The sequence below is a fragment of the Macaca nemestrina genome, chromosome 4 (genome assembly GCF_043159975.1).
Source record: "Macaca nemestrina isolate mMacNem1 chromosome 4, mMacNem.hap1, whole genome shotgun sequence".
Taxonomy (NCBI): Eukaryota; Metazoa; Chordata; class Mammalia; order Primates; family Cercopithecidae; genus Macaca; species Macaca nemestrina.
The window spans coordinates 155,954,038-155,977,258 of NC_092128.1; the positions used below are offsets into that span (position 1 = coordinate 155,954,038).

Here is a 23,221-nt window from a genome sequence, read left to right on the forward strand (position 1 = left end):
CCCAGGACCCCGCAAGCTGGGAGGGACGGGTACCCCACCCCCAATACAACGCGACCTTCCTCCTTGCTTTCCACACCGTCACACCAAGTACTGTAACCCCACAGAGGTGACCTCGGGGCCCCTCTGCCCGGAGGAGTCCGAGGCCCAGGACAGGATACACGCAACTCCAGGATAACTGGCCGAGGAATGAGGCCGGGGTCCGGCCTGCGTCCTGACTCTGCGAGTCCGGCTCCTTCCAGAAGCCATCCAGTGGATGTCCCCTCCGGAGCGGCCCAAGTTCCCCCTGGAGGGACCTGGCTTTCAGGGGCTTCTCCACGTTTCCAAGGCTCTCCTGGTTCTGTCCCGGTCCCGCTTGGTCCTGACCACCCAGAGGGCGTGCTTGACCGCGGGGGTCGCGGTGTGGGACTGCAGACAACGGAAGGGAGAAACCTGGGGAGGGGGCCTGCAGGTGTGTGGAAGGGCGCGTGTAGAAGCGACCCACTGGGAGCGGAGGGAGAGGCCCCTCCCCCCTGATACTGGGGGGAAGGTGAGCGCCCCCGAAGCGCTCTCTGGACTCGGCCTTTGAAATGCTAGAGCTGGACTAGCTGGGGATGAAAGACCGCCCGCAGGGCTGCGCCTTAATGGCCTTTGTCTGGAGGGAGGGCGACCGCGGCGGGGGCAGGGGTTTAATCCACAGGGTTGGGGGTGACGGCTGGGACGGGCTGAATTCTGCTTCACTGCCCACCCACGGGAGCGTCTCCTGGTTTCCAGGGGCCTAGGCCGTCTAGTCTCGGGGTCTGCACAGCGCGCCACCCTGCTGGACCCAGTACGAGGGCGCGTAGATCCCCTGGGAGGGCACTGGAACCGTAGTCAGGGTCCAACTCCTCCTGGTCTAGGGAGGCGAAATCCATCCCGCCCGGGCACACCCGCCCTTTCTCGGCGTGGGAGCCGTCTAGCCACGCTCAGACCTCGGCCTCCGCGCGCGTTCCTCCCCCGCATCGCGCTCTGAGCTGCGCCTCGGCCGGAGGTGGCGCTCTGTGCGCCCCGCGGATCCCGACGCGGGAGGCTCAGAACCCGGGGGACCCTCACCCGTGGCTCCTTTCCCTTCCATCCCCTCGACTTCCCGGCTCAGGGCGCGGCCCTGCCTTCGGCGCGGGAGTGGGGGACTGGGGGACGCGGGTCCCAGGGTGGGGACGAGGCGGGCTGCAGGCCGGTCCCCCGACCAGAGCTCGCTCCCAAGTGGAAATGTGGGTGGAGGGTCCTCATTCAGATGCCCCAGGCTTCGGATCCTGGGCGGGGGCGCGTGGCAGCCGCCAGGTGAGTGCCCCAAACCCGCCCCCGTCCTTCCCCAAAGACTGACTCCCCCTCCTTTTATGGAGAGGGTAAGGCTGGGGCCCTGGATCCGAACCGTGGAGAGCCGCCGGAGCGCCGGGGCGGGGGCGGGGACCGGCTCTCTCGCCCTTTTTGGCGCAGCAGCTCTGGGCGCTGCCCGCTGCCGCCGCTGGGGCCCGAGAGAGGCGAGCCGGCGACGGCGGCGCTTCTGCGGCGGCCTCCTCCCTCCCCACCCGGTGCCGCAGGATTGCAGCTGGCACTGGAGGGTGGGCAAGCTCGAGGGAGGGGCGCGGAGCCCCGGCGCGGAGCCGGGCGCGGGGCTTTGATGGATTTAGCTGCTTGCGCGAGCGCGTGTGTGCTCCCTGCCGCGGCGGCGGCGCCCGGGCCCTGCCGGGTCCGCACGAACCCCGCGCGCTTCCGAGGTGCGGGTCCTGGGCCCGGAATCCGGGGGAGGAGGGGGGGGGGCGGGGGAGGGGCGCGGCGGCGGCGCTATAACCCTCTCCCCGCCGCCGGCCGGCTCCACACGCGCGCCCTGCGGAGCCCGCCCAACTCCGGCGAGCCGGGCCTGCGCCTCCTGCTCCTCCTCCTCCTCTTCTCCCGGCGGCGGCTGCGGCGGAGGCGCCGGCTCGGCCCTGCGCCCGCCCTCAGGCCGGCGCGGGCGGCGCAGCGAGGCCCCGGGCGGGTGGCGGCTGCCAGGCGGCTCGGCCGCGGGCGCTGCCCGGTCCCGGCGGGCGGAGGGCGGAGCGCGGCGCCGGAGCCGAGGGCGCGCCGCGGAGGGGGTGCTGGGCCGCGCTGTGCCCGGCCGGGCGGCGGCTGCGAGAGGAGGCCGGAGGCGAGCGCGGGGCCGGCGGTGGGCGCGCAGGGCCGCTCGCAGCTCGCAGCCGGGGCCGGGCCAGGCGTCCAGACAGGTGATCGGTGGTGGTGGCAGCGGCGGCGGCGGCCCCAGCTTCCCTCCGGAGTTCTTCTCGGGGCTGATGCCCGCAAATATGCAGAATTACCGGCCGGGTCGCTCCTGAAGCCAGCGCCGGGGAGCGAGCGCGGCGGCGGCCAGCACCGGGAACGCACCGAGGAAGAAGCCCAGCCCCCGCCCTCCGCCCCTTCCGTCCCCACCCCCTACCCGGCGGCCCAGGAGGCTCCCCGCGCGGCGGGCGCGCACTCCCTGTTTCTCCTCCTCCTTGCTGGCGCTGCCTGCCTCTCTGCACTCACTGCTCGCGCCGGGCGCGCTCCGCAAGCTCCGTGCTCCCCGCGCCACCCTCCTCCGGGCCGCGCTCCCTAAGGGATGGTACTGAATTTCGCCGCCACAGGAGCCTGGCTGGAGCGCCCGCCCCGCGGCCTCGCCTCTCCGCCGAGCCTCCAGCGCCTCGGGACGCGATGAGGACCTGGGCTTGCCTGCTGCTCCTCGGCTGCGGATACCTCGCCCATGCTTTGGCCGAGGTTGGTGCCGCCCCCGCGCCCCGTCCCTGCGCCGGCTCCTCCGGCGCACACCCCCCGCTGGCTGGGGCGCCGCGGGCTCTGCAGAGAGCGTTTTGGTTTCTGCTAGGGTGGTCGATGTTTAAATTTTCCCAACTGGTTTCTATTTTCTGCCATGCCTAAGTGTGTGTGGGGAGTTTCCAGCGTGTTGCGTCGCTTACTCTGCCTTGGAGGGACCGGGGAACAGCGAGGTGGACGAGTGGGGAGAAACTTCGGGGGGCGCAGGGTCCTCTCCGGGGAAGGGAAGCTGGGGCGCAGCGGGCGCTGCAGCAGCGGGGTGCGGGGAGTGGGGAAGGGGGTGTGTGTATGTGTGTGTGTGTGTGTGAGCCGGCGAAGCCTGGGGAGGAGAGAAGGGTGCCTGATAAACAGGTAGGGGCGGCTGCTGCGGAAGCCCCTGGCCGGGCAGGGTAGGCAGCGCCAAGCCACAGCCCCCGGTTCCCAGTCCCCAAGCCCGGCGGGGCGCAGGGCCGGCGCAGTCCCGCCCGCCCGGGCCTGCTTACAGGTGGCTGAGCCAGGCGAGCTGGGGCCGGGCCAGGCGTCCGCACCCTCCCACCGCGGCGTCCCCGCCCCCCCATCCTCATCCCCATCCCCGGGAGCTTTGCTGTGATGAATGACTTTCCGCAGCCCCCGTCGTGGGAACTTAGTGCTTCAGGCTCTCCAGCGACCCCCGACTCTCCTTAAAAATCGGGGAGGGGAGTGGGGGAGGCCAGAGGTGAGGGTGGTCTCCGCAGGGCCAGGAGAGCTGTGCGAGGTGGAAGTTTAACCCTCGCTTTCCCTGGAGGTTTCTTCTCCCGGCCGCGGGCTGGATTTAGGCGTCTTAGTCGGCGCTAGGGCCGCGGCTGGGCCGGAGCCCGGGGTGGGGCGAGTGTGTGAGTGAGATGTGTGTGCGCGTGTGTGTGTCTGCGCGCGCGTGCGTGTGTTTGTGAGACGGAGAGACCTCTCCACGGGTTCGGCCCGGGATTCCGGGGCGTGAAATTTAAGCCCTGCCTGGATTAAAGTGTTAGGGCTGCCGTGACTCTCGCCGACCCGTGACGCATTTTAACTTGATCTTTCTAGATGTTGATCTCACTATTAAATCGGAAACTCTCGACCCCCTCGCTGCCCCCAGACCTTCTGTAACTGACACCCCGGGCGGAGGGGCCGGAGTGCGGGGACTTTTGTCTGAAAATATAAAGGGGGGGAGCCTTTGATTTTGCAAAGGGCGGAACATGGATGGGGTGGAGAATTTGGGGTCTCTTCCAGCCCCACCCCCGGCTTCTGGTTCCAGGGCCGGGGCGAGGGCTCCCCGGGGGCTGGGGCGGGGACTGCGGCCGGCGCTCGCGGGGTCTCCTCGGGCCCGGGGCGGCGGCACTCCTGGCGGCCGGGGGCGCGTGCCGGCGGGGTCGGGGCCGCGGGCACTGACCGTGTGGCCTCTGCTTGCAGGAAGCCGAGATCCCCCGCGAGGTGATCGAGAGGCTGGCGCACAGTCAGATCCACAGCATCCGGGACCTCCAGCGACTCCTGGAGATAGACTCCGTAGGTAAATCGCGCCCCTTCCCTCGGCGCGCGGGGAGGGCGCGGGCGGGCGGCCTGTGCGCCCCGAGCTGGGCCCGGGCGGGGCGCCGCGCAGGAGCGCACCGAAAGGTCAGAATCCAATCCCCGGCCATAAGCGCCCGGGCGGATGAGTCAGGAGTTTCTCTTCCAGTCTCCACTTTCTCTCCCAGCGGCGGCCGAAGGCTGCTCGCTCGCCCCAGGATTGTTTTCGCCTTTAAGGAAAACGCCGCGTGTGTCATACAAAGTTCAGCCGCGGCCCCCGCCAGGTGTGCGGGCCCCGCGCCTGCCCTCCGGCCGGAGGAGCGGCGGGATCCGGCCCAGACCCTGGGCGCTGAGCCCTGGCCCGTGCGCCGGGCGGGCAGCCCGCGGAGTGAGGCCCCAAGGACAGGCGCAACTGCCGGTCCGACGGGCGGGCGGGCGGGCGGGCGGGCGGGGCCCGCCCCTTTGTAATCCCTGCGAGCTCGTACCGCGTTCTTGCCGCAGGGCTGGGCCTCTGTGGCTGCAGAAGCCGGTGTCTTACTGTTTTCACGACCCAATAAAAAGCCTTAGACGCATCTGCTGCCTGAGGCTATTTTTGCGGCTCACCCTCGGGCCCTGGGGCCGGGCCAGTAGCGAACACAGTTTATTTGCAAGCACAGAGTTTTGGAGCGAATGTCAGCTGCAGAGTTGGACCCGGGTTGGCAAGGGTTAAAGGGGCTTCTCACCCTGGGGGGACCACCGGTGGGTGGGAGGGGCGAGGGTGTAGGGTGGCCGCCCGCCCCCTCAGGGCCAGAGAGCCCCTTCCTAGAAGGCAAGGTCTCTCTTCCAGGCCTTTGTGGCGCCCTTTTCAAAATGCGCACTCGGCCTGGGAACTCTCATCTGAGCCTTAACCTGGTTTAAAAAGGGGGTCTGCAATAAACTTATTAAAAAGAGTAACTAAAGGCCGCAGAATTGGAAGAATGTATATGACATGAAGATTTTTCTCTCTCTCTGCAAAGGACTCTGAAAAAGGGGGGGGGGGCGTGGGGGGGATTAAGTGAAATCACATGGTCTAGTCATTTGGAAATTTGTACCTAATTATGGTGGTGGAGAGGCATGAACTATTTTCGTTTCATGCCAAAACCATTTTCTAACAAGGCCGATGGTTTCTGTAGTTTCTTGACCCAGGAAATCCCTGGGCTGATCCTTATCGGGGGCGGGGGCGGTAGTTTCACCCGGAGAGCACAGCTGGGCGGGGGGGTTTTCACCCGGTCCCTCCATGGGTAACTCTGGGGAAAGGGATTTGGCTCTGGTTTGTGGCGGGGAACCCTTGCCTGAATCTCGCTGGTCCTGGATAGGTTTGGAAAAGTTGGGGGGGGGCTGCTTCTCGGAGAAGGTTTCAGGCCTTTTTTTGGGGGGGTGCTAGCAGAAGGGGGGCCTGTGGAGAGCTGGGCCTCTTCGTGGGACTGGCTTTGGAAGCCTCAGGGAAATGGGCCATTCACTTTCTGCTGGGACTATTCTTATTCTGGTCTTGGCGCCCCGCCTCCTCCACCCCCACCCATTATCGCCTTTAGCATTGCAGCTCCGTGGCGTATGCTGATGGCATTCCTGACCCAGGGGCTTCTAGGTTGTAGGGTCCAAACAGAAAAAAACAAGGATACACTAAGCTAGTCCTCCTAGTCGGTTTCAAATTCCCCCTGCAGCCATGTGCCCGGAGCTCTTTCCTCCTGCCCCAGGGAAGGCAGAGAGCGCCGATCTCAGCCCTCCTGTCTTGTGAGAGGTTTTGGGGTCTGAATAGGATTCTGCTAGTGTCTAGGAGGCTTTGGGTGTGAGAATATGGGGGTGGCATCTACCTCCTCTCTCGCCTCCAGCCTTGCCCCTGGTGGGGGACCTTTTGTAACACAGCGGGACCTCCTTCGTCCTGTTCAGTCCCCTCCCCAGGTGTGGCTGGAAATGGAACCAGAGGGACCCACAGTCTCTCGCCTGAGGACAGGAGAGGCAACGGCTGCTTCTCCAGCTTGTAGGGGATGCCTTTTCCTTAACTCAGGTTCTCTCTCCTAGGGAGGGTTGTAAACTGGTTGAGGTCAGTTCTCCTGGGGTAAGCCTCCCTCCGGGTCCTGTACTCCCTTTTTGATCCAGAGGTGCTTCTGGTCTCTTAGGGGCAGGGGACAGTGTAGGGCTCATGAGGAAGGGGCTGGGTGCTGGGAGAAACGCAATGTAATGAACTTTCCCTCGGGGTTCCTTTATAACCCTTCCAGGCTGATGTTCTCGGCATTAGGTGCCTCTAAGGCCAACACTGTAGGAAGTAGAAAGAGGCCTGGAGGAATCCCAGGTGTGCGCCCCAGCTATGCTGACTCCTCCTCCAGGTGGGTGGGGCTTTGTGACTGGCATTTGGCTCCTCCCAGCATGCAGGCTGCGTCCCCATTGTACAGTTAAGGAGACTGAGCCAGGCACTGTCTGGGGGCTTGGCCGCTCCTTGGCTGTGGCTGAAGGAGCAGGGGTACAGCCTGAGCATTTCATTCGGAGGGTGTGCTGGAGGGAAGAGTGAAGGTTTGTCACCTGTGGCTTTTAGAGCCGGAGGCCAGCATGTGGTCTTTTAATGACCGGCAGCCGGCGTTTAGGGCCTGTTTGTCCCGTGTGCAGTGGCAGCTGAGGTGTTTTGTTCCCCAAAGCAGTCTGGCCCGCTGCCCATGGTTCATCCAGCGGCTGATAACATAAATATCCCCATCCCCATCTCGGGCCAGTCAGACCAGGATGGACGGTTGGGAGATTCTCCCTGTCCTGGAGTTGTCATTGGGACATCTGTGCCTAAAAGACAAAAGGGAAAGCCTCCTGATTAGCTGTCCTGGGAGCAGTTTCAGGGGTGATTCTAGCCGGCCAGGCCACCTGGGCCTGGTCCTGGGCTGCTCAGAGCTGTGTTTGCTGAGCTGTGGGTGGCTGCTGCTCTGAGCCACGTCTCAGCCAGTGTAGATCGAAAGGGCGGCTTTGGGGAGCATGGTCCACTCTTGGCATCTTGAGCTGGGGGCAAAGGGTGGGCTTGTTAGACTGGGAGCTGTTCCCCTTCTGTCCCTTGTCTCAAGAAATTCTCCAGCTCAGGCTTTCTCAGGGTCAGTGAACTAGCAGGGCTGCCGTCTTCTCTGTTTATTAAGCCAGGGCTGGAGGGCCCATGCACTGTGGACGCAGACCGCAGAGGCTCCTGTGAGCCACTCCTCCTCGTCTTGTTATATTTCTCTGGGCCTCAGTTTCCTCGGATGTAAAGAAGTGATAGCACCCACCACACACACAGAAACTGTCATTGGTAAAGTGGCCGATGCAAACGTGGCTATCGCAAGGCATCGGAAAATGGGAGCGGGTGTTACGATTGAATTTTCTCCTACGAGTGGCGAGTGGACCGGTTGCTCTTTGGTTTGGCCATGGCAAGATGGGCACCACCAGGATGTGACTCAGAAGTGTCACTTTTTCATGAAAAGAAGTGCTGCTTGTAACAGTTGGTTGATGGGAAATTCCTACTGCGTGAGTCGTTCTGTTCTGATCTTATTTTGAGCCTCAAAAAAAAAATCAGTGTCATTGGAACATTGAGTCATTTTCGGTAAAAAGTTGGGCTCTGGGCGGGCTTCATCTTTGCCTGTCACCTTGTGTGAGGTTTGCGGGACTTAATTTTAAATCTGCGGGTCTCAGGCTCCTCGGGGTGCGGAGGAAGCTGAGGTTTCTCTGGTTGGTTTGTGGACGCTCACGAATGCCTCAGTGGGCTGGGAAGAGACACTTTGGGCTTCTAGTCCCGAACCCAGGAGGTGCAGAGCCCTTTAGCTGTCTAGGCTGGTGACCGGACCTCCCAAGCTTCCCAGGAGGGGGTGGGGAGATCTCTGTGCCTCTGGGGCACCCTGGCTGTGAGGCTCACTGTCTCAGCGCCTGTTCTCCCTTGGTTATATGCTAGAGAGGCAGGAGGGAGGGAGATGGGAAGAGACCCCCCAAGCTGGGACCAGGGGGCCAAGTCAAGGAGGCCCAGAGCCACCCACAGTGTCCAGGTGCGGGCAGTATCCATGGGCAGGACTGTGGGTCCTCTCCCTGCTGCAGGAATCGGAGAGACCTGAGACTCCCCCAGCCTGTCTGCCGTAGCCATCAGCGTCTGTGAATGGGGTGGTGTGTGCACTGGGTGGGGCGACAGGGATAGGGTTCTCAGTTCTGCTCCCCCGTCAGTGCTGGTCTTGGCTCTGGGCCACTGCCCCACCTGCACCTGGCCGCCTCGCTGTAAACACGGCTGGCAGATGCCAGCTTCTCTCAACCCCTTTCCGCAGGCTGCCTCCCTCTGTCAGGCTGTGGGAACTCCTCGGTGTGGGCTCCATGAGAGGCCACGTGCCCTCCTGCCTCTCCTTATGGCCGATGGCCCTACAGTAGACTCATTTCAGGAATGAGTGGGGTCTGGCCCACAGCCCAGTCTGGCTGTTTCCAGTGCCCCTCAAAGGTTAGGCCACTTGTTCGGGGAGTGCTTTCGTGAGGGGGAGGGAGGGAGACGTATAGGCACCTGCAGAAATCTCAGTGGCCTCTGCTTCTCCTTTGCTCCAGCCCCCAGACAGAGGTGGGGCCTGGCTTCGCCCTGTGCCCCTCGGAGAGGTGCACTGAGCCGGGCAGCCTCAAGCCCCTCCTGACCCAGGCAGCGCTCACCTGGGCTACCTCGGAGGAGGCACCAGAGGAGGGGCTGCCTGTAGCCTCTTCCCCGAAGGGCCCTCAGCTTCGTTGCCGGCCCCTGCATTTGGGGCTCTCTGTGCTAATTGGGCGTTTTCTGCATTTTCAGGCGTTTCATCTCCTGCATATCTGAAAAGCCCTGGTGGGAATCACGGTTCTCCCAGGGGCGCCCCCTGCCCCTCATGGCAGGGAGCTGTGGGGGGCTGTGCTGCCAGGTTCCTGTTCCCCAGTGGCTCCCAAAGCTGGTCTGTGGGAAGTGTGGCTGGACAGGCCCAGGGCACAGCGCACAGGCCTGGAGCAGTCACGGTGCTCTCCTTCCGCCTGCAGGGAGTGAGGATCCTTTGGACACCAGCCTGAGAGTTCACGGGGTCCACGCCACCAAGCATGCGGCTGAGAAGCGGCCCCTGCCCATTCGAAGGAAGAGAAGCATTGGTGAGTGGAGGAGGCCGCAATCGGCAGGGCAGGGCTGGGTGGGGAGGAGCTGCTGGCTCTCCCAACACAGTGGCCTCAGGCGAGTGACCTGTTCCCTCCTCCCTAAAATAGGCCTGGCCCTGGTGCCTCTGGCTCTGGCCTCTCCCCAGGCCTCCCTCCTTCGGGGGTGTCTCCTGCCCCAGCCCGCCTGCTCCTCCTGGAGTCCTGGTCTGGGCCAAGAGAACTTCCAGGGGAGAAAAGCCATCATAAATTCCTTAAGTGCTCCGTCTTGTTGGGGCTTGTTCCCAGGAACCTTGCTGGAAACATGGTCGTGCCTAATTTCACAGTGTGGGCACTGTGCTCCCGCGCCGGCTGCTGAACCGGTGGGGACACGCGCGCCCCGGACGCCCTCACCACACCCTGCATGCCCTGCCCCACTCACGCCTGGCTCCACGGCTCCACCCCCGCATCCATTTGGGGGATATTTTGTCCCTTCTCACAGGGCAGCCCCATGGCCCTCCTGCCCCCTGAGGAGGAGCTAGCAGGTTTGGGAGGTTCCTGGGCCAGTCGCTGCTTTCTACCCCAGTCCCACGTCCTCTGGGGTCCCACCTGATGGGGTTGAGCCCTGGTGCTGCTCATTGCTCTGTGGCCCTGAGCAGGTGGACCCCCCTCTCTGAGCTATGGTTTCCTCCATGAGGATGGATTTTGTATCTTCCACCTTAAAGTGTGATGTGTGGGTGGCTGGTCCCAGCTGATGCAAGCAGGCCCTCCCCAGGTGACATTTGCTGTGGGGGTCTTCATTTTGCACCCTTCAGACCAGTCTTGAAGGCCAGAACACCCCAGCGAGTGCTGTAGGATTCTCTGCTAAGTCCTGCTCTGCCCCCCCAGTCACTGGCCCCACCTGTCCAGGTTTCTCCAGCCTGCAGGCACCGGCCTGGGCTGCTTTGGATGTGTGGTGCTCCTGCCCACCCCGCCCATGAGCCTCTGCTCCCAGCTCAGCCTCTGCTGCCGAGGAGGAATCCTGGCCTGTGGCTCACCCTGGTTGCCCTCCAGGCCCAGCTGGAGCCGCCCCAGCCCTGGGGTGGGGCGGTGGTCGCAGAGGCCAGTCCCTGCTCACTGTGTCCCCGCCGTTGCAGAGGAAGCTGTCCCCGCTGTCTGCAAGACCAGGACGGTCATTTACGAGATTCCTCGGAGTCAGGTTGACCCCACGTCCGCCAACTTCCTGATCTGGCCCCCGTGCGTGGAGGTGAAGCGCTGCACGGGCTGCTGCAACACAAGCAGTGTCAAGTGCCAGCCCTCACGCATCCACCACCGCAGCGTCAAGGTGAGCCCGGCCCCTCCCTCCCTACCCCAGCCCGAGGGCCGCCCCTACCAGGCAGCCAGGGTCCCTCCCAGGTGACCACAAGGTGCTCTTGGCATGGCTGGTGGGGGGAGCGGTGCACGGCTGCGCTCCCATCTCCCTGGCAGGTACACTGAGGCCCAGGGAGGAGAAGGAGCACCTGGGGGTGTGGGAAAGGCAGGGCCGGCCGGGCCTTCCACTCTGATGCTCTGGGGATGAGTCTGACCTCCTTTCCACGCTCTAGGCCACAGTGCGGGGGCTGTTTTGGGCCTTGCAAGGTGTCGAGCTGCTTAGCAGGAAGCTGTCTGGCGTCCCCGGGACCTGGAGCGTCCTCTGCAGGCTCTTCAGTGGGGGCTGTGGTGCGTGGCAGGAGGAGTAGGGGGTGGGTATTCAGAGCCTGCATTGCCTCTGGAAGTGCCTGACCTTTGGAGGGTCCCCTGGCTTCTCCCCTAGAGCAGCCCAGGAGAAGGAGAGGGAGGGCTTGGGGTGGGCTCCAGGCCAGATAGCAGACTTCCCTCTGCAGAATCCCAGGGTGAGCCCCGCTTTCGTTAAGTTGGGGGTGGTGCCTGTCTTTTTCAGGCTGCTTTAGCAGAATTCCATCCACTAGGAGCTGATTAGCAACAAATGTATTTCTCAAAGTTCTGGAGGCTGGAAGTCCAAGATCAGGGCGCCGGCAGACTCTCTCTGCTGGGGCTGTGTTTTCTGGGTTCATAGATGACGCCTTCTCGCTCGGCCCTCAGTGTGAGGGGCGGGGTGAACAGGCTCCCTAGTCTGCTGTCTAAGGCACTGATTGCATTCATGAAGGCTCCACCCCTAGAACCTAAGCAGGCCGGGCGAGGTGGCTCACACCTGTAGTCCCAGCCACTGTGGAAGTCTGAGGCTGGAGGATCGCTGAGCCCAGGAGTTCAAGACCAGCCTGGGTAACATGGCAGGACCCCGTCTCTACAAAAAATACAAAAATTATCCGGGCGTGGTGGCATGTGCCTGTGGTCCTAGCTACTCTGGAGGCTGAGGTGGGAGGGTCAGGGTCACCAAATCCTCAGCTGACTTGAGCCCAGGGAGTCCAGACCAGGTTGGGCAACACAGTGAGATCCCCAACTCTACAAAGAATTTTAAAACTAGCCAGGCGTGGTGGCGTGCACCTGTCGTACTTGGGCGGCTTAGGTGGGAGGATAGCTTCAGTCTGGGAGTCCGAGGCTGCGGCAAACCAGTGCACCAGTGCAGTCTCAGTGCCTTAGAAAGCAGTCAGGAGGTTGAGGCTGCAGTGAGCTGTGATGGAGTCACTGCATTCCAGCCTGGACAATACAGCAAGACTCTATCTCTAAGAAAAAAAAAAAAAGGACTTCATGCCTTCCCTAAGACACCTGCCTCCTAATGCCATCCCCTTGAGCTGGGATTTCAGCGTAAGAAGCCTGGGGGCACTGGCATTCCTGCCACAGCAGGGCCTTCCTCCCTGGGGTTGCGCTGGGGGAGGAGCAGCACCCGGGTGAACTTGCTGAAGGTCTTCTTTGGTTGCTGAGGTCCCAGGGCCAGGGCTGCGTGGCTGGGCCTCTTCTCCCTGCATTCAGGGAAGTGTGCCCAGAGACCTGCGGGATACAGCGCCCTGGGTGGGCTGGCTTTGGTCTGCGTGTTTTCCTCCCATGTGCAATGGGTCTGAGGCAGGGCCGGGCCCTTCTGAGAGAGCCGGGGCTGCTGCCATCCTGTTTGCAAGGGAGGTTTCCTGCCTGTTGGGGCATCAGTCTCCAGTTTTGGGGACGGGGTTGCAGGGTGAGTGTCTAAGGTATTTTCTGGCTTCTGTGAGGCCTAACACCTCCCTAGGGCTCCCATCTGGGAGGGGTGGGCTCTCTTAGGGCTCCTCTCCCTGGAAACTGTCTTCAGTTGGTTTAAAGTGCTGTTAATGCTCCCACCTGACCTGCGGGACCCACGCGTTTGAGCAGCAGGTGCAGGCGGGCGCGGCCCCCCTAGTCCAGGAGGCTGTTGCTTTGACTCGGAGCCTCCTGGCTCGGCCTCAGCTGAGGACTTTTTTTTTTTTTTGACACGGGGTCTTGCTCCGTTGCCCAGGCTGGAGTGTGGTGGTGCGATCACAGTTTGCTGCAGCCTCGGACTCCCAGGGCTAAGCCGCCCGACTATGACAGGTGCACGCCACCACGCCTGGCTGATTTTAAAATTCTTTGTAGAGTTGGGGATCTCGCTGTGTTGCCCAGCCTGGTCTAGACCCCCTGGGCTCAAGTCAGCTGAGGATTTGGTGACCACTGAGCCTGCTCTTCCTGGAATATGGGATCACTGAAATTATGTTTGAGGATTTCAGTTTTGGGGTTACATTAGTAACCATTCTTTGACTTTAGAAAATAATTATTTCACATCCCCCACCCCCCACTGTTGTGACTCCAGGACCCTGGAGGGAGATGGGGCAGGGGGAGAGGGTTCTCCACGAAGGACTTTGCAGCCAGCCGGGCCGTTTCCTCGTCACATGACCAGGCACTTTAGACTCGTAACTGGGAATTATCTTGGCCTCTGGGGACTTGGTCCTCCGAGGTGCCTGGGTATTGAGTAAGCAGATTCCACATCTTACTACCCGGGATCTCCAAGGCCACACAATCCCCTTTCGAAGCCCCGAGTTTTTCCCAGGGCCCTGTGGGTGCTTGTCTGGGGCACTCTTCTGTCCTTAGAGGGTATTTACTGCCAGGGGGTCAGGGAAGGAGGGGAAGGGAGGGCCTGACTCGGGCCTCCAGGTCCCGGTGGCCCGAGTGCCCCGGCCGTGAGCCCAGCACCGTCCCCTCTGTCCTGTGTGCCTCCCTGGGGCACAGCCTCTGCCTTTCTGTGGGCCTCGGCATCCTCCCAAGTTGTATGTTGGAGGCCCTTGTGAGCTCTGAGTCCGGGATACCTGTGGTCTTGTTCTCATTAGAGATTCTCATGTCAGTTCTGGGTGTTGGGGGAGCCTTAGAGGTGTGGGGAGAGTTTCTCAGCCCATGGCTCAGCCTTGGGCAGGCCCCACCCTTCCCGCCCTGGCTTGTCATGGGGTGAGGATAGGAGTGCTTGGCCCTACAGGGCAGTGCTGCCTCCCTCCCCCGGCCCCCGGAGCAGGCTGGGTGGGGCCTAGGGACTTCCAGCACCCTCTGGCCCGTGCAACATTGGGGATGAGGGCCAGTTCCCCCTCCGGGAGTGGCCCCTGCTTTGCTCTGTGCAGTGGTGGAGCCGGGACCTGGGCTCTGCCTCTGGGTCTCATCTGGCGGGACAGGGTCCTGGTCAGCCCAAGCAGGGACAGGGTGTCCTAAGACCTCAGGGCTGTGTCCTGCAGCAGAGCCGGGCGGCCCAATTCCCACCTCCTCAGACCCAGGCCCCCCTCACCTTCCCGCTTCTGGGAGGCGTCTTCTCCCTGCCCACCCATCCGAGGGTTGGAGGAAAACATCCGGCTCCGGACACAGGGGCTCTGGCTGAGGGGACAAAGGTCAGAGGAAACAGGAGCCCCACTGCGGAGGCTGAGCCAAGAGGCTGGTCCTGCCACTGCGGATAGAGGTGGCTGTCAACCTGGTGAGAAGGAGATGGGCCCCAGAGCCTCAGACTCCATGCCTGTGAGTGGGCATGGGGTCAGCTAAGGTCAGCGGGGTTGGGGCTGACCGGGAGGGGCCCCCACAGTCTGTCCACCCAGGCTGGGCGTGGCACCTCCCGTTTCCATTTTTTATGCCCTTCCAGTCAACATTCAGAGGTCTCTTGTTAGAAGATGGTAGTGAAGCCAGGAGTGGTCACTGCCCAGCACAGGCCCTGCTGGGATCACCAGGATGTGACTGACCGGCAGCCTCGGGGAGAGACTGGCCAGGGTCCCCAGCTGGGTGGGTGTTTCCTTGCACTCTGCCTGGCACAGTCAGCTCTTGGTCCCTGGACGCCTGACTCTTCCCCCAGACCCAAGCCTCGGGGGTAGGACAGGAGTGTGGGCCTGGACGTGGACCATGGGGATAAGATGCCAGCCCGAGGGCTGCAGGGGTCTAGCCGGGACGGAGCTGACTCTGAGCCTGCCTTGATGGGCTGGAGGCTTCCAGAAGGTGTGTGCTCACCTGGTGCTCGGGATGGGCCTCTGCTCCCTGGAACGGAGTGGCTGGGGTGTTCTGGGTGAGAAGCTCCCAGCCACGCCTCTGTCCACTCTCTGGGGTCTGGTGCAGGAGTCTCTAGGTGGGCGGAGTGGGGGTCCTCTTGAGCCAGGCTGGGCAGGGGACTCTTACACGAGCTTGAGGCCTGGGCATTGCTTCCATTCTTAGTGGATGTGGGGGCGGTGCTGAAGGAGGCAGGATCTTCTTTTTTTTCTTTTTTATAAAGACTGGATCTTGCTTTGTTGGCCAGGCTGGTGTCAAATTCTGGGGATCACAAGTATGAACCTCCTCCATGCCCGATTTGAGAGATTTTGTTTTTTTTTTTTTTTTTTTTTTTTGAGACAGAGTCTCACTCTGTTGTCCAGGCTGGAGTGTAGTGCAGTGGCCTGATCTCAGCTCACTGCAACCTCTGCCTCCCAGGTTCAGGTCATTCTCCTGCCTCAGCCTCTCGAATAGCTGGGATTACAGGCACACGCCACCATGCCGGGCTATTTTTTGTATTTTTTAGTAGAGATGGGGGTTTCGCCATGTTGGTCAGGCCGGTCTCGAACTCCTGACCTCAGGTGATCTGCCCTCCTCGGCCTCCCAAAGTGCTGGGATTACAGGCGTGAGCCACTACGCCCGGCTGGGATCCTCATGACCCAAGTCAGCATCTGGATTGAGTGACATTCCAAGTCTCTGTTGAGAGACCCCCAGGTTGGGCTGTGGGGCGATGGGGCCAGGGCTCTGCTCTTTTGGAGTCTAGGCTTCCTTTCTGTGAAAGAGGTGAGAAGGAGTGCAGGTTAGGAATGGAGATTCAACACTGTGTGACCCTGGGCAAGGGGCTTCCCTTGTCTGTGCTGTGTGTTCTCATCTCTAAAATGGACCACGATGGCGTCCTCACAGGGTAACTGTGAGGGTTACAGTGACGGGCGTGTGCGGTCCAGTCACGTGTCTTTCATGGCTGATACTCTGCCTTGGAGCTTTGAAAGGGTCAGGACATAACCTGGAGTTGGGGTGGGGTCCCCTGCAGGGAGTGACTGTCCCAAGCCCTCCTTAGGGCGTGTCTGCAGCCTCTAGGCTTTGTAGCAGCAGGGACTCGGCATCCCAGGTCTAGAGGGGTGACAGCGTCCCTTCATTATAGTCTCGGGTGAGTTCGTGCCAGGAGTGTTGCGGTGGGCAGGCTTACGATGCAGATGAACTCAGCTGTGGGAAATTGGAATATCTGGTGTGATGAGGTGCAGCCCACATCTCTGGGACAGAAAAAGGGGAGGGACATGGAGACCCCCCCCATCACTTGGGCTCCAGCTTGGGTCTGGGGGCCGGGCCACCTACCGTGGGGGTCCTGAGGACATTGTAGTCTCTGTTCTTTGGACTTGGCCTTCTTTTATGGAGGAGGTTTTTGTGAGAATCCAATATTCATTTTGTGTTCTTGGGAGAAAAATGCAGCTATTTCCTGGCCAGACAGAGGTGGTGGAACGGCCCAGAATCCTGGCATACTCAGAAACAGGTGCAATCATAAATCGCTGTTTGTTTTTGTTTGATAAAAATGGGCTTGTCTGAGGAGACAGTGGGTTCCCAGACGAGCGGCCGTGCCGTGTGCCTTTCGCACGGTGCCCAGAGGGGCGGCATTTCTGCTGTGTCCTGGGAGCCCACATACCTGCGGCGGCTGGCCATCTTGAGTGGATGAGAGAGCAAGCCTGCCCCTCGGCTGGGCTTTGGTGTCTGGCCAGATGGGCCTGCGGTCTCTGCCGAGCCGGGCCCTGGTATCTGCCCTGCCGAGGGAACTAGGTGAGGCTGCTTGTTGACCAAAGAGGCTGTGCCACCCGGAGGGTCAGGGCTGGGAGCAGAACAGGGCGCCCTGCCCAAGCCCATCCCCACAAACCCAGATTTCAGAGCCCACCTGCCCCATGCCTCACTTGGCCACCCCTGCAGAGGCTGAGGGTGGGTGGGAGCAGCAGAGTAGGGGTGCTTTGAGCCCAGGAGGATGTGAGGCTGGTGCTGTTCCACCTGCTGGGACCTGTGTCCAGGGCCTCCAGGGGAGGGGAAGAAGGAGCTCGGCCTCTGCCAAGGCAGGAGGGGGCTGGGTCTGGTTTTGTGCACTGGGATCCCTAGTTACTACCTGGCAGTTCTTGACTCAGGGAGGGCTAAAGACATGCTTGGAGGGCTGGGGGTGGCTGAGGTCCCAGGCGGCCCTGCTGCTCCTCTTGAGGCTTTGCTGCAGTTCATCCTTAGGCTGGGCCTCTCCCACCCCAGGCCCTCAACAGGAGCATGACTCTAGACTCACTCTCTGCCTGTGGTGGGTGGGGGGTGGTACTGTGCTGAGCCTGGGGACCAGGGGGCGGGTTGGTTTCGAGGCTCTGTGTTAGAATAGACGCCGGTGGCAGCCCACTCCTGAAGGCTGGCTTTGTCCTCAGTTCTGGGGGCTTCTGCGTGTGCAGCCTCATTTATTCCTCAACCCCTGAGTGGGTGTGATCGGCTTCCCTTTTCCAGATGGGAGGTGGAAGTGTGTGCACAGCTGCAGAAGCCTCTCTGGAGGATTCTGTCCTGGGGAAAGGGGCAGATTGCCGCGGGAGTTGGGGGACTGGTCTGAAGCCTCCCGAACGGAACGGAACCCCATCCAGGAAGCGGCGGTGTCCTGGCCGCTTTCTCTCACGCTTTGTGACGTAGCGAAACCTCCCAGGCCAGGTCCTGTTTCTGAGCTGGCTCCTGACCCCAGGCGTCCCACGCCCTGCACCTGTTGAGCTCATACTTGGCTGTCTGTTCATGCCCCAGGCAGGCCAGACCACTTCACACGCCTGCAGGCACCCTTTGCACTGTGGGTTAACCATTAACTCAGCCTTGGACAAGCCTGGTCCCCAGTGCCTTAGGGACCGGCTTACCTTCGGAGCCTGCCTGGTCCCAGGGTGCAGAGCTGACCTTCTGCCTGGGGGTCCTGCTGATGCCCAGTCTCCAGAGTCCCCCACCCCACCCCCTGAAGAAGGTTGGGAAACATTCCCCTCTTCCCTCCTTTACCCTCCTGACTGCCTGGGAGGCAGGGCCACTGGGCTGGGGGCATCTGACCTTGTGCTGAGGTCTCCTCATTCACCCAGCAGTGTGCATTCCCCCACGCCCCTGTGCTCAGGGGGTGACCCGGCCTCTGTTTCCTTTCTAGCCTCAGTTTCCCCATGAACCGTGAGGGGTGAAGTGGGGGCTGTTCTTGGACTTAGACCCTGTATGCGGCAGGGCTGGTTCCGTGGGCACAGATGGAGCGCCTGCTGGGTGCTCGGCTCCCCAGGGCCTGGGAGGGCAGGAAGGTGGTGGCTGTTCCCTGGCATGTGCCCCAGGGGGCAGGTCGGGCAGCCTAGCAGTTAGGGACAGGTTTAATTAGGGCTTGCCTGTGTCTCAGTTTCTTCTTCTGTGAATGGAGGTGCCAGTCGTGCCTCCTTATAGGGTGGTTGGGAGGATGACATGAGTGCTGGGGTTTGGGCTGGGAGAGCCGGTGCTCGACTCACGCGGTCCCTGGCCGTGCATTAGGGGTCTGTTGATGCCAGGCGTGTGTGTAGTAAGATTCCCATAATGGGGCCCATGTGTACATTATGCCTGCATGAATGTGTGTGTGGAGTGGAGTTGCCTCCCCATGACAGGGTATGTGTGTGCATTATACAGGTGTGTGTGGGGGGTGGAGTTGTGTTCCCATGACGGGGCTTGTATGTGCATTATGCATGTGTGCATGTGTGTGTGTGTGTGTGTGTTTCTTGCCTCCCTTGTTGAATGCCTGAAGCTCCCCCTCTCTGGCCTGGACTGGGCCATTGTCTGCCTTCAGCTCCCCCAGGAAGGGGCTGTGGAGGCAGGACCCCTATGTTGTGGTTCTGTGCCTGGAGAATTGAGGGCAGGTGTGGCTTGCAGACAGGCAGAGTCCAGTCTGAAGAGAGACACTCGGCTGAGGTCTGGTTCGCTTTTGAGCTGCCTGTGCCTGACAGCCACAGCCCACCAGCCTGTGCTCCTCCCGGTTCATCTTGTGGAGCCTCAGTGATGGCCCAGGGTTCCTGGCCCTGGCTTCCGAGGTCAGGCCTCTCTGAGCCCAAGGAGAGCCTTGGACCTGGGGGAGTCATGAGGGGACCCCGGTTGTGGGTCTGCTGGCCCTGCTGCCTGGGGGCTGGCAGGGAGGTGGGGACCTCATCAGGCCAGCAGCTGGGATTATCATCTGGACTCTCAAGTCCACAACAACCTCAGGCTAGGATACAGCCACGAACCCCCCATTCCTAGGCCATGGCTGTAAAATTTTTTTTAATTAATAGAGATAGGGTCTTGGTATATCGCCCAGGCTGGAGTGCAGTGGTATTATCACAGCTCACTGCAGCCTCAAACTCCTGGGCTCAAGTGATACTCCAACCTCAGCCTTCTGAGTAGGCTGGGACTACAGGTGCCACCATGGCTCGCTAGTTTTTAAATTGTTTTTAGAGACAGGCTCTTACTATGTTGCCCAGGCTGGTCTTGAACCCCTGGAGTTAAGTGATCCTCCCGCCTTGGCCTTCCTAAGTGCTGGGATTACAGGCGTGAGCCACCATGCTCAGCCTGGCTTTTAAAATGTATTTAATAACAACATGATCATTTGAAAACATTTTCCAGCTGCACATTCACACACAAGCAAACACTTTCCCTGGCCACCTGCACCCCAGAACCCCCAAACTCCCACACCTTAGCAGTGTGCATCCTTCAGACCCCCCAGGCACACGTGAACCTTTGGGTTTATTTTAAACAAAAATAGGATGAATCTACAAAATGCCATGCTCCAACGCCAGGCGTGGTGGCTCTCGCTTGAAATTCCAGCACATTGGGAGGCTGAGGCAGGAAGATCACTTGAGTCCAGGAGTTCAACATCAACCTCGGCAACATAGCGAGATCTCATTTCTACCAGAAAAAAAAAAAAATTTAAATTAGCTGGGCATGGTGGCCTGTGCTTACAGGTGGGAGGCTGAGGTGGAAGGATCATTTGAGCCCAAGAGTTCAAGGCTGCAGAGAGCTATGATTGGCCTGGGTGACAGGGTGAGATCCTACTCAAAAAAACTAAAACACACACACAAAAAACTGCACTGCAGCTTGTAGGTTTTTCACCTGGTACTCCTACACTCTCCACCACAAGGTAGCGTTCCTGGGAGGAGGTCAGAGGTCAGAGGTCAGGCTGCTCTCTCCTCCCTCCCAGCCTGTCCCTGGCTCCCAGCACGTCGTGTTGTCTGAAACTCCATGCAGGCATTCATGGCTGGGCTGTGTTCTGTCGGACAGGTGGCCAAGGTGGAATACGTCAGGAAGAAACCAAAATTAAAAGAAGTCCAGGTGAGGTTAGAGGAGCATTTGGAGTGCGCCTGCGCAACCACCAGCCTGAATCCGGATTATCGGGAAGAGGACACGGGTGAGTGGCTGCCTTCGTTGGCATTGGTGTTCGAGAACAGATCCTCGGAGCCTTGCTTTTGGGGTGTTAGGTGGCCCCCTGGAGTGCGATGCTCACGACTGTGTGCATCTGGGCTGCTGTTGAAGGACTTGTTGGCCTGCTCCTGGGCCAGATGCCTGCTGAGGAGGCAGATCCCACGCCTGCAGGTGTCCAGTGGGGAGCCCAAGCCGCAGCACTAACAGGAGAGGAGGTTCAGGCCTCACTGAGAGGGGCTGGGAGTGCATAAGATGCCCAACTCATCAGTGGGCCACGGGGCTGAGATGAGAAGAATCTGAAGAAGGGCCCCTGCCGGGATGGGCGGGAGGAGCAAGTTCGAGGACTACAGCTGCCCTGGCTGGCTGGGGTCTCTCCTTCACCCCACTGAGCGGACTCCACCCAGGAGCAGAATGGCCTCTGTGCCCTGCTGTGTCTGGGCCCTGGGAGCACGAGGGGACTCAGAAGTTTCTCCATGCCAGGGTGCTGGCCTTCTCTTCTGGAAAGATAAACACCATAGGTATTTGTTGCTTCAGTTCTTCACCCCGACGGCCATCCCTTGGCCCACTCACTGCCGTGCCCTTTTGTTAACAGGAAGGCCTAGGGAGTCAGGTAAAAAACGGAAAAGAAAAAGGTTAAAACCCACCTAAAGCAGCCAACCAGGTAGGACCTGTCCGCCGGACATGCTGAGTCCTGCAGGGCGGGGAAGTGCAACCAACTGATCACACCAGCAAATCACGCTTCCTGTCTCGCCGGGTGCGGCAGGGACGTGGCCCTGATTGGCCTTCATGGTGTCTGCTGGGCTTGGGTCTCCTTGCTCCCCGTCTGCTCCTGCCTTGCAGAACGCCCTGGCCCGCGGCTCACTCCCACTCTGGGAGCCTGCCTTCAGCTTTGTCCTTCTCTTTGTCGTTGATTGGGGATGCAGGAGCATTGCACATGAATGGAATGGGTTGGGCGACCTGAGCAGCGGTGGGGCTGCTCTGACCGCCTGACCACTCTGGGATCACCCACCCCATTTGACAGATGAAAAAACTGAGGCTTAACTGAGATTACAGATAAGGACTGTTGGAGGCTGAATATATCTGGAAATCCTTTATAAACGCACAGGGCTGTCGGCTCCTGTGTTGGAAATTGCATTTGGCTGCTAGTGACACCAGACAGCACAGGGATTGAGATAAGGTCGAGCTTCATGACTTTCATCTAAAAGTGGGATTGCAGAGCAGGGAGGGTAGTCTTGAAGTATCATCAGGGTCTCCCTTCTGTCTGGCTAGTGGCATCCATCTGCAGTTGCCTTATGGCCCAAGGTGGCTGCGAAAGCTCCAGAAACCACATCTGTGCTCCAGGCTGGAAGAAGGAGTGAGGGGGGAAAAGGGCAAAATAACACCCTTAGAGAGCTATCCTGGAAATTCCACCCAGTGACTTTTGTGTTTTTCTCAACTGCCATCCTTCCACTGCAAGGGAGCTTGGGAAACGTCTCCTAGCAACACACGTCACTTCCCAGATGGAGATGGGACCTAGGCAGTCGCTGTCATCACGGAGGAGGCAGTTTCAAGCCTTCCTGGTCCTTGGCATTGGCCCGCCTGGCTTGAGAAAGTTGGAGCCCTGTCTGGCCTGGTTCCTCCTCCTGGCACGTGGGACTCCATGGCGGCCAAAACAAATAGTTTCTTTAGAAGAGAGGAGGCTCTCAGAGATAGGGTGTCTGAGAACCCTGGCTCCTGTTTGCAATGTGGGACTTGGGTCTGCGGGTGAGGTCCATTCATGAGGAGCCTCTTGGGAGGAAAGTATCCACTTGGGCGGGTCTTTGAAGTAGTCCAGGACTGTTGGTCAGCCAGCCTTGGCTTCGTTTGCCCAAAGTGTGGTGTGATGGGTGGTTTTGTGCCTGCCTGCAGGTTCCGTTTCTACAGAGCGTTAGGCTCTGGCCTCCATGGGCCTGCTGGTGACAGATCCCATGGTGAGAGGCTGGCACTCCTGTTGTCCCATGCCTGGCTGGCACTCATGCTCAGCCTATAGTTGGCCCAAGTGTTGGAGTGTGTGAAGGAGCGGCAACATAGGATGCGGAAGAGTTGTTCTTAAAGAATCAGCATAGGTCTGCTTAGGTGCAGACTCTTCTGTCTGGCTGGTGGCCTCCATTCTCAGGGTTGTCTCATGGGCCAAGGTGGCTGCCAGAGCTCCAGAAATCACATCTAAGCCCTCGGCTGGAAGAAAGGAAGGCAGGGAGAAGGGCAAATGAACCATTCTTGGCCTCAGTTTCCCCCATCTGTACAATGGAAGAATGGGGCTTGGTCTCTAGACATGTTCTTCTGTGAGATGCTGGGAGCCTAATCCCAATTCCTGTCAGGGTACTGCAACATGGCTAATGTGGCAAATGTGATTCTGGAAATTTCATGAAAACTTGAAATCCATGTGTACCCCTGATTGGGTTAAATGTTTTCACCCTGTTTGCCTCCTATGTAGTGATGTGTGTGCTGGGTGGTTCACTTGGTCGGTGGTCTCAGTGTCTGTCTTTCCCTTCTCCCTGCAGATGTGAGGTGAGGATGAGCCGCAGCCCTTTCCTGGGACATGGATGTACATGGCGTGTTACATTCCTGAACCTACTATGTACGGTGCTTTATTGCCAGTGTGCGGTCTTTGTTCTCCTCCGTGAAAAACTGTGTCCAAGAACACTCGGGAGAACAAAGAGACAGTGCACATTTGTTTAATGTGACATCAAAGCAAGTATTGTAGCACTCGGTGAAGCAGTAAGAAGCTTCCTTGTCAAAGAGAGAGAGAGAGAGAGAGAAAACAAAACCACAAAACATGACAAAAACAAAACGGACTCACAAAAATATCTAAACTCGACGAGATGGAGGGTCGCTCCCGTGGGATGGAAGTGCAGAGGTCTCAGCAGACTGGATTTCTGTCCGGGTGGTCACAGGTGCTTTTTTGCCGAGGATGCAGAGCCTGCTTTGGGAACGACTCCAGAGGGGTGCTGGCGGGCTCTGCAGGGGCACGCAGAAAGCAGGAATGTCTTGGAAACCGCCACGCGAACTTTAGAAACCACACCTCCTC

The 23,221-nt window shown here is 60.3% G+C and overlaps 1 protein-coding gene across 3 annotated transcripts; it reads left to right on the top strand.

Moving 5' to 3' along the window:
- The first annotated feature begins 988 nt into the window (after positions 1-988).
- On the top strand, positions 989-22,998 carry LOC105483431 (platelet derived growth factor subunit A). Of its 3 annotated transcripts, none has more exons than XM_024793302.2 (8): positions 989-1,296; positions 2,616-2,745; positions 4,204-4,296; positions 9,283-9,387; positions 10,503-10,690; positions 20,035-20,161; positions 20,768-20,836; positions 22,695-22,998. In XM_024793302.2, exons 1-7 carry the CDS (start codon positions 1,225-1,227, stop codon positions 20,821-20,823), a joined length of 771 nt encoding a protein of 256 aa, XP_024649070.1. In that variant the 5' UTR covers positions 989-1,224; the 3' UTR covers positions 20,824-20,836; positions 22,695-22,998. The 3 variants fall into 3 exon arrangements, with proteins under 3 accessions (XP_024649070.1, XP_024649071.1, XP_011742643.2); XM_011744341.3 differs by having other exon boundaries at positions 1,005-1,296; positions 4,204-4,300; XM_024793303.2 differs by lacking the exon at positions 20,768-20,836 and having other exon boundaries at positions 1,004-1,296.
- The last annotated feature ends 223 nt before the right edge of the window (positions 22,999-23,221 follow it).

Coding starts and splice junctions, on each gene's coding strand:
- LOC105483431 (XM_024793302.2), top strand. CDS start 1,225: ATGTGGGTGGAGGGTCCTCATTCAGATGCCCCAGGCTTCGGATCCTGG. Junction 9,388..10,502: donor TCGAAGGAAGAGAAGCATTG/GTGAGTGGAGGA, acceptor CCGCCGTTGCAG/AGGAAGCTGTCCCCGCTGTC. Junction 20,162..20,767: donor TTATCGGGAAGAGGACACGG/GTGAGTGGCTGC, acceptor TTTTGTTAACAG/GAAGGCCTAGGGAGTCAGGT.